Source organism: Cajanus cajan, chromosome 5 (assembly GCF_000230855.2).
Source record: "Cajanus cajan strain Asha chromosome 5, NIPB_CcT2T_4, whole genome shotgun sequence".
NCBI lineage: Eukaryota > Viridiplantae > Streptophyta > Magnoliopsida > Fabales > Fabaceae > Cajanus > Cajanus cajan.
In genome coordinates, this window is record NC_138521.1 from 41674397 (window position 1) to 41684405 (window position 10009).

General features: G+C 35.2%; 1 protein-coding gene across 2 annotated transcripts; it reads right to left on the reverse strand.

Moving 5' to 3' along the window:
* Window positions 1–6746: 6746 nt before the first annotated feature.
* Window positions 6747–9767, reverse strand: LOC109790974 (abscisic acid 8'-hydroxylase CYP707A2). 2 transcript variants are annotated; one of them, XM_020350225.3, is made up of 7 exons: window positions 9503–9752; window positions 9042–9357; window positions 8465–8851; window positions 7887–8061; window positions 7676–7782; window positions 7438–7556; window positions 6747–7288 (listed from the first exon to the last, which is right to left on the reverse strand). In XM_020350225.3, exons 1-7 carry the CDS (start codon window positions 9676–9678, stop codon window positions 7195–7197), a joined length of 1374 nt encoding a protein of 457 aa, XP_020205814.3. In that variant the 5' UTR covers window positions 9679–9752; the 3' UTR covers window positions 6747–7194. The 2 variants fall into 2 exon arrangements, with proteins under 2 accessions (XP_020205814.3, XP_082931363.1); XM_083075237.1 differs by having other exon boundaries at window positions 6747–7556; window positions 9503–9767.
* Between the last annotated feature and the right edge of the window lie 242 nt (window positions 9768–10009).

The window sequence follows — 10009 nt, forward strand, 5'->3', positions numbered from 1 at the left end:
TTTCTGTTACCGAGGAATGATGCATATTTGATTTTGGTGTCATCAACCAAATGATTCTTCCCTTTCTTTAGAAGATGTGTCAACCCTCCTATTGACCACTATATCTCCATGTTTCCACTAGATTATTCAAAAATCGTTGGGACAAGAGAGAAAAGAAGGAAAGGATATATATTTTCAAAAGTTTGTGTTTTAGAGGGGATTATTTTATTTTTGAAAAATGGATTTTGTAAGAATGGCTGGCCATTGGTAGGCTTATTGTGTTTAGGCTTGTTTGTTTAAACACTTATGAGGTTAAGCACATCTTTGTTATTGTGCTTTGACAACTTGGATAGCTTTTCTTGAGCCCCTTTGTTGAATTCAATTGATGGTACCATCATGGATTTATTCTGTTTTTTCCTTTTTTTGATGGCTCTTACTTTTGCCTAAAACACCCATTTGTGGTGTCTTAGCGGGCTTTTTATTTTTGTTCATTATTTTGTAACCCTAATTTTTGCCTAGGTCACCCTTTTGTGGGATTCCTAGCGGGTCTTTTGCTCTTATTTTTGTGCAGCCCCCTTTTTGGGTTTCCTGCCGAGCTTTTTTTGTTTTTTAGGATTTTTGTCCTGAATGGATTTCTTTTTATCCATGACGGCACTTATTGATGCCAAGAAAAGGTGCTCCAAGCTGTCATGCACATTTCCACATAAAAATGATGCGGGTTTATTGATTATTAAGACGATTTTAACCTCATTTATGCTTATTCAAACAGGGTTAAATAATGTGGTTTAGAATTTTATTGCGAGCAAGAAAAGAAGCAATAAAGAATTAATGAAGAATGATTTTATTATAATCATAATGGAAACATGTGCCCTATCGAGGCTCGGGGGTCGGGCTGTCCCCGAGGAGTGATCTCTAATAGTCACTGAATTTACACATCCCTATTAGAAGGAAAAAAAAAAAAAAAAAACATTTTGACGACGACGACCGGCCTAGACGCTTGTGAACCGGCCTTCCTAAAGATCTGGCTTAAAGAACGTCGAGAAGGATCTTGATTCCTCTTCGTTCTTTGATCTTTGTTAGGGTTGTATCCTAACCCTTGTTTCCCCGGATTATCCTTGATAATGGGTAGCTCCGGGATTCCTTGGGAGTCCTTGCCTAACCCTTGTCCTGGCAAGTATCCGTTCTTGGTGAGCATGGAGGCTACCTTCTTCATTTCTCGGGGAAACGTTTCGACATTGGCGATTTCCAATGCTTGGAAGGCGGTTTCTAAAGCTTCCTCCGCTGCATCCACGTAAGGTATGGTGGATGGTTTGCTGATGAGTATGTCATCTTCATTTTGTACAGTCACCAGCTTGTCACCCACAATGGATTTGACTTTCTGGTGGAGCGTAGAGGGTACAGCTTTTGCATCATGAATCCAAGGTCGGCCGAGGAGACAGCTGTATGTAGGAATAATATCCATCACTTGGAATTCGACGTTGAAGATAGTGGGTCCAATTTGGATTGGAAAATTGATCTCTCCCACCACTTCTCTTTTAGAACCATCGAAGGCTCGAACGATCATGTTGCTCGGGCGCATTTGGACTCCCTTGATTGCCAATTGCTTGAGCGTTCTTTTTGGCATTACGTTCAAGGAAGATCCATTATCTACCAAGACTTTTAGCGATGCGATACTCCTTGCACTTTATAGAGATGTGCAAGGGCTTGTTGTGGTTTTGATCCCTCGGCGGGGATTTCTTCATCGATGAAGGTGAGGTGATCATTAGCCTTGATGTGACTAACAATCCCCTCAAACTCGTCTTGGGAGATAGTGTGCGACACGTATGCCTCGTTCAAGACTTTCAACAGATCTTGTCGATGCGGTTCGGAGCTTCGGATCAACGACGACAGCGTAATCTTTGCTGGCGTCTTATGAAGTTGATCCTCGATGGAGTACTCGCTCTATCGGATATACTTTAACAGCTCGTCTGTCTCCTCCTCAGATTCTTTTTCCTCGGTTTTCTTTTCTTCTTTTTCTTTATTCTTGGGGGCTTTATCATGAAGATCTTCGGGAGTGTAGATCCTGCCACTCCTAGTCATGCCCCCAAGTCCAGCGATGTTGGAGATATCGCTGTCGGCAGAAGAGTGGATGTCGTATATCCACGGCACAGCCTTATTTGATTTGCAAGGGAAAGGCCTTGGAACTGTGATCCTTAATGGTGTTGGACCTTCCCCTTTGTTTGTCTTGATTACCAACAACGGAGTTGATGTGCGCTCGCTTGGCGCGGTTGTTGGCTTACACTTAATAACAAATGGCGTGCGATCCATCTTGAACATACGCATCGATTATTTCTTTCTTTTTATTAATGTTTATTAATGAATTACTAGGAGAGATGTATGAATGACTCCTAGATCTCTCCATGATCTATATGCATGATATGAGATGATGAAGTTGAATATGCATGCATAGTGTTTATTCAACTAAGCATTATCATATTTTTAGGATGTTTCTAAGATGATGCATGATATTGCTTGGTTTGGATAAATAACCCTTTTTCTTTTTTTGGGTATTTTGTATTTTTTTGTATTTATTTTTTGGGTGAAAAGGGAAACTACCTATATGAATGTGATGAAGGTAGATGTTAACACCATGTAATGGAAGATTCTTATTTCTATTTATTCTTATTTTAATAGAATAGGAATGTTGTTTGTTTAACAAATGCAAATGTATGCTCATACAATGTCACATAGTCAATGCACAAACAATTCACTCATCCACGAACAGTCACGAGCGAATCACGAGGTAGGGGTATCCTGCAGAAAAGTGCATATTCAAGGTGGTTCTAACTGTTCTCACCGGTCTGAGGCCCCCAAGGTGCCCCCATTATAGGGACCCAATTCCTCTCGTCGTAAGTCGATGGAAAACTCCAACGCACTGTCGGACTTGAGTTCATGGTTATCACCTTGAGTGATGTTTTTCCGACAACGGTCTCATAGGCTCCTATAAACCCATCAACCGGCCGTACTAACATCCACTCCCTATGGATTATCACTCATGCCCCCGGGTATAGAGGGAACTGTTGTGTGCAAAGGTTTGTGTACAGTTTGTATTTCAAACAATTGCGGAAATTAAACAAACAACAGTTATTAAAGCCATATAATAAATCATGTTATCATACAAGTAAGGGGTAGTGAAGTAATTTTAGACTATTATTTTGAAAATAATCCATCACTAAATGGGACTGACTCTCAAGGCTTCCCCAGTGGAGTCGCCATCTGTCGCCACCAGCCCAAACGGGCCTCGGCGGTCGCGAAGACGGTCGAGCTCTCTTTTTATTTTTTGTTTGAAAATGTATTGGATTGTTAGAACGACTTGTTCTCAAACTGAGACCTCGTCGATCTTATCCAATTTATTATTGAAAGAGTCTCACCAATCCAATTTAATCCCAAGCGGGACCCTTCATGGATTAGTGGTTTTTGTAAAAAGGGAGGGTTCGTGGAGTCGCCACCAATGTTTTACTCAAAACATTGGAAAAAGAAGTTAAGGCAATCGATTTCAAAAATCGACTTCGGCCATTATAACCAGAGTCGGGTAAGGGAGTCGGTTACGCGTGAGGAAGGTGTTAGCACCCCACAGCGCCCCTAACGGGTTCCCTATGACGGATTATTTTACAAATAATAGCACAAAATTACTAAATTACCCCTTTTATTTATGAACGATTATTATCTTAAATATCTACATGATGCTTAAATTAAACACACAGAAAGCAGTAAAAGGAGGGAATTAAAGAAAACCTCTTGGAGCGTGCTTTTATAAATCTCAATAAATGCTAGGAGGCTTTGCGGCGCTCCTTCCCTCTACAAGCTCGCTCGACACTCTCCTCGAAGAAAATTTTTGACTAAGGGAATCAAAAAGATTTCCCCTTCGGTTAAATCCGAGACTCAAGCAAAGCGCTCAGAACTCGAGGATTTAACCGGTCCTGACTCCCAGAGAGGTTCCTAAGGCAGAGCACTGCTCAAAAACCCCAGAACACTCAATAAGAGAGTCAAGAAATGGTTGAAAAGTGTGTATTGACGTCAAATGACGCCATATTTATAGGAAATAGGAGCAATACGGGCGCTGGGGTCAATACGGCCCGTATTGAGAATTTGTTCTTCAATACGGCCGTATTGAACTCAATACGGCCGTATTGAAGTTCACAAATCTTCAATACGGCCGTATTGAGTCCAGTACGGCCGTATTGAAGTTCAAAACTTCAATACAGGCCGTACTGGTCCCCAAGCAGCCCGTATTGGTCCCAATTCCTCCTATTTTCTATTTTTAGCTATCCTAAGACCTCTTAGACCTATAGAGAACCCTCCTTGGGCCTTCTGGAAGTCCTTGTGGCTGATCCTTCTTCAGTCTTCGAGAGTCTTCAAGCTTTATTTCCGACCCGGACAATTTTAGGGGTCTACAATCACAAATCAAGACAACATATGAACAACACAATCAACTCAACTTAATAATATAAAATAACTAAAATTATAGGTCAAACTAGATCTTTGCCTAGAAAAACTCCTCCCAACACCACTAAAATTTCTAAAAAATCCTCAAATCCTAGAATTTCTCAAACTTGATAACTCAACTTAATAATATAAAATAACTAAGAAAATTATAACAATTTCACAACTTACATGTTACAAAACATAAGTAAGGTCATTCTTGAGAGAATTTTATAAAGGAAAGCTCACCTTGCCAATGGAAGCTTTCTGCCCTAAAGAAAAAGGTCAGTGGTTGATGATATATGCATAAAGTGGAAGAAAAAAAACCTCTTGCTGAATGGGTGAAGAATATAAAAAAATTATAATATATTTAAAATCATATGAAATTGATAAACGTCCATTTTCATCCCTTTATTTGTTTTTTTATAAATAAAAGGCCGGTTAAAGATGTAAATATTGACTTTTGACATTAATTAAAAATTGGATTCAACATCCTTTCCGTCTATGTAATTGTGTAAATGTTCGTTTTAATTTCTTATTTTTAAAATATTAATTTTTATCCTTATTTTTTTTAAATGTGTGAAAATTTATTCGTGTCACAGACTCAATTAATTCAATTTAATAGTGATGTTTAGTCAATATTATTGATTTTAGGTTTTTTGGTTCGTCCTTGGAATATTCACCGCTGATATAGCAGTGACTAATCTCCTCGCTACGTTGGAGACACCTCAAAGAGTGGGATAGCTGGCTCCAAAATTTTAGGTTAATAATTAGCGCGTGCATATATATATATATATATATATATAACGTGTTTAATGATTGATTGTTACTGTTATATTAGATTAACTGAATTTTTTTTTAAAAAATAAATCAATTTTGACGCATTTTAATTAAGAAAGTGAGAATCAAAAGTTCATATTTAAAAAATGATAAACTAAAAATAAAATTTTACATATTTATATAGACAGACAAAATGTTTAACCCTTAACTTTAGACGTTCTTCAAAATTAACCTTAATTTAGGAAAACAAAAATTGAGTCATTGAGAAGAATAGAGAAGGAACAAATTGTCTTGAAAGATTACAGAAAGGGAGTTTTTGTTTTCCTTACTCCTTTTCTATTTCCTACGTTACGTATAATCAATATTCAATATGTATATATCCCACCTTTTTTAAAAAGAAATCTCAAATGTTAATTTTCTTCCACCAAGATTTTATCTCAACTTTTTATTTTTATTTTTAATTTTTTTTACATTTTAACTTTTTTCAAGAAGCCTTTTTTTTATATTTTTTTTTCTCATTTAATACATAGTAGTAACATGGTGTGACTCTCTAAACATACTTTATTATTTATTTGAACATAAATTCTATTATATGTAGTCCAAAAGGTTTGGCGTTTTACTTTTGTCAGTTTACCTTCAATTAACTTTATGATTCATTGATGATAAATAACTGTTGGACGCATTTTTTTATTTATTTATCAAGTCTGTTGGACGCATTTAGATATATATGATCCGATAGTTGAGAAAATAGTGTAATGATTTTTATTTTTATGATAACCACAACTATAATAAAGACTATTGAATTTTTTCGCGTATATATATATATATATATATATATATATATATATATATATATATATATATAAATTTTATCTCTAAAATTATTCTATCATAAATTACTTTTTGTTTTTAAAATTCACTTTAATTTTATTTTTTTTACACTTTTTAACTACTCCAGTATTTAAAAAAAAATCAGATAAAAAAATTTAAATAATTACTCATTTATTTTATTTTTATTTTAATGAGAGGCACAAAATGCCTCTATGCCTTTTCGCTAATTAATACCAATTCTTATATTAGTTGTTTGAGCTTTCATTCTTAATGAGAAGATAACGATTACTAATTGAATCAAAAGAGAGTTTTAGTTTTACAATCATTTAGATGAAGTAATTAAATCATTATTAAAATAGTACTTTATTAATTAACATTCTATAATTTTTTTAAAATAAAATTTCAAATCCTGATAGTTATATTTTAATTTAATTTTTATATCAGTAAAATAATATACTTTTAAATATTTTTCATATTATATATATATATATATATAATTCATGAATAACTGTAAATTTCTTAATAGTTGATTTATTATAAGCATATTGTTATATGAAAATTTCTTATGCAGAAAGGAAAATAAGGAAAGTAGTTTTCATCTTTCGTACAACATTGCTGTGAATACAAGTAGCACATGTTCAAAGTAAAGGTAAAAAAACAAAAAAAAAGAAAGAAAGAAAAAAAGAGAGAGAAGGTGTAAAAATTGGACAATTAAATATTTCATCTTCACTTTCTTTTTCTTTTTCTCTGTATTGCATGGATACAAAGCTAGGGAGTTCAATACATCTAATCTTTTGAGGACTTTTCCTCAAATTATTTGAAAATATAAAGAAAAAATAACAGGGAAAATTAGAACCGTTAGAAGTGGAAAATGAAAAAGTAACTAAATAAAAATGAAGAATAAAAAGAACCTAATACATCTGAACCTCCTCTGTACAATTAACTTCCCTCAAGCCTTTCCTTTGGTTGTCTTTTGGCCTTAAAATAAAGTGAAGAATCCATCCCACTTTGTTTATTTAGGGTCTCTTTCATCACTTTCTCAAGTGAAACAAAATTGAAATATCTTTGGAGCCACTATTTCCATATTTAGCAAGTTGTTCCCATGTCATGTTAGTGTGCCTCCACTTTTCATTTGAAGCATATTTATTTCTTGGAATATAGTGTGATGGGCAATCCATTTTGTGGAAGGGCAAAAGGACCATACTGAATCCCATTTTTTGCACCTATTGCAGACCACCTGCATAAAAATAATAGGAGCTCCACTTAGAAATTAGAATCAGTCAAAACATTCTAATTTTGTAATATGCCTCCATCAGTGCATGCCACTGAAAGGGTTGCAATGAGAGTGTATTTGGAAAGTCATAAATCATAATGCAGTTTGCCAACCTGTACTTTGTGGTCAGGTGATGTAGAAGCACCAAAATCTCCAACTTGGCTAATTCATTGCCAGGACATGCATGGGTCCCATTGCCAAATGGCATAAAAGTATTGGGTTTTGGAGCAACCTAGCAAAATAATTTAACAGATTCTGTTAAACTCTGACCTTGAAATCACATAGGTATGATGGGAATAGCAAAGGAAAAAGAAAAAAAATAAAGAAAAAATCATTCTGCATAATAATTACCTCAAATCTTGATGGATCAAACTTCTCTGGCTCTTTGAAGTTGTCTGGACTGTGGTGTATGTTTCTAAAAAGTGGTAAAACTTTCCACCCTTTTGGTATGAGATACCCTGAAGAAAGGTAGTCCCCCATCACAATTACAAACAAGGAAAAGAGAGGAATTCTCTGGTGTATTAAAATAGAAAAGGGTATCATATCAGATTTGGTTATTGACCTTGAAATTCAACATCCTCTACTGCTTCTCTGAAAGTAAAAGACAAAATTGATGCTATTCTTAGAGTCTCCTGTATGACCCTGGATGTCACAGGCATATTTTTTGTGTCTGACCAATTCAGACCCATTTCTTCTCCACTTTCTTTCTTGCCCCTTAATATAGACTCCTGCTCTTCCTGCAAAGTCACAACCAACAACTTTTTAAGGTACCACACCAAGCAACATGCCAGATTTTCCATCATAGTTCAATTTATTTGTCATAAAAGGTTTAAACTAAACTCTAAATTAAAAGCCTAGTATCACAAAATGAAATAATTTTTTTCCTCAATGTTCATTAAACATCCACCCATTTTCTCTCTCCTCTTATTTTTACCTCATTTTTTTTTCTTATCTTTCTTTTTCATTATATTACTTATTTCATCTTTCTTCCTATCTACAACTCTATGGACCTTAATCACTACTTATTATTAAAACTTTTTTTTCAAAGAAATACTTATTTCTTAAATTAAACTAAATATGCACTAAATGAAGAATTACTAGATGATTATACCGGACAAAAGATAGGAGGCATTTACTTACAGTTACAGCTTCTAAGACACTAGGGTTTTCACCAAGGTACTTAACAATCCACGTAAGCACCGTGGCCGTGGTGTCACGAGCAGCAAATATGATACCAATGATGTTATCTGCTATTTGTTCATCTGTGAGTCCTGATTTTTCACTCATGAATGAACCCAACAAGTCATTGTAATCTTGCTTCATGTTCCTCCTGGTTAAGATGATTTGAGCCAAGATCTGTGCAAGCTCTTTCCTTGCCTTCATGGCCTTGTGGAACAGTGTTCCTGGAAGGTTTATGGGCATTGAGTTGTACCCTCTCTCAAGGGTGTAGTAGCATCTCTTCAGAGACTCTCTATATAGAGTTTCATCTTTTCCAAAAATTGAAAGCAGGGCAACATTGAAGGTAAACTGCAAAAGATTAAAAAAGAAAAGGTATAAAAAAAAGTTTAAAACCCATTATTTATTTGGTAAATAAAAAAAATGATCAACTAAAGAGATTTTTTTAAAATATTTTTTTATTCATTTTTTAAGATGAAGAGAGAAACATAGGATTTTGCTCTGTTTTTGCTCTGTTCTTTGCTCTGGTTTGAGGGCTTACGTTTTTCATTTCAAGGAAAGTGGTGATCATCTTTCCTTCCCATGATTTGAGGCAACTTTGAGCAATTGATTCAATGCTAGAGACTATGTCTTTGATGGCTTCGGGCATGAAGGTGCGAAGGACAAGCCTTCTGAGTTTAGCATGGTATGCTCCTTGGTGAAAGAAAATTGCTTGTTTCCCCAACATCCTCTCTTTGCTAGCAGGAAATGTTGGTTTGAAGAGTTGAGCTTTGTTCAACACAAACTTTGCTGCTTCCGGGTCAGAAATCATCACACAGGGATAACCCAAAATGTGAGACTTAAACATAGACCCATACCTATTGAAAAAATAATAATAATAAAATAAAATGAACAATTAATCCAACTTCCAAGTACCAAATAGTGCACATGTTAATGCAAGTGATCATTTTCATGAACATGTTTAAAAGGGTTGATGAAGGTGACAAAAGAATTGTTTAGAACCTCTTGATTTTTGTGGCAAAGAAAACGTTTGGGTCTTGAGAATACATTTGGAAGGTTTCTCCTATGTAAGGCCAACCCATGGTCCCAGGAGGAAGTGGCAATTCTCTCCCTTTGGGTTTGATGAGTGATTTGAAGATAATAAGAATGAGAAGAAAACAAGCAAAGAGGCACAACATAGTGTAGTTGTGGGTGAATACTGAATAAGTGAAAGAAGAAATATGAGCTAGGTGTGTTGTGACAAAAAAGTTGAACATTGGATGTATTTATAGGGTGTTGAGAGTGAAATGATATGAAGGAGGAAATTACAGCTAAATTTCGAGACACGGAATCTCTCTCACCAGCTCATTTATGTTTATGTTTTTGGACTAATTGTGTTGTACTTGTATCCTTCAAGAGGGTAAGAGAGAGGAACAAGAACAAAGTCAGCACGTGTCCCAAGAGTGTATGTATATACGGACAGATACATATGAAGAATTGAATTTGGTCACTCGTACGATAAAATGATTG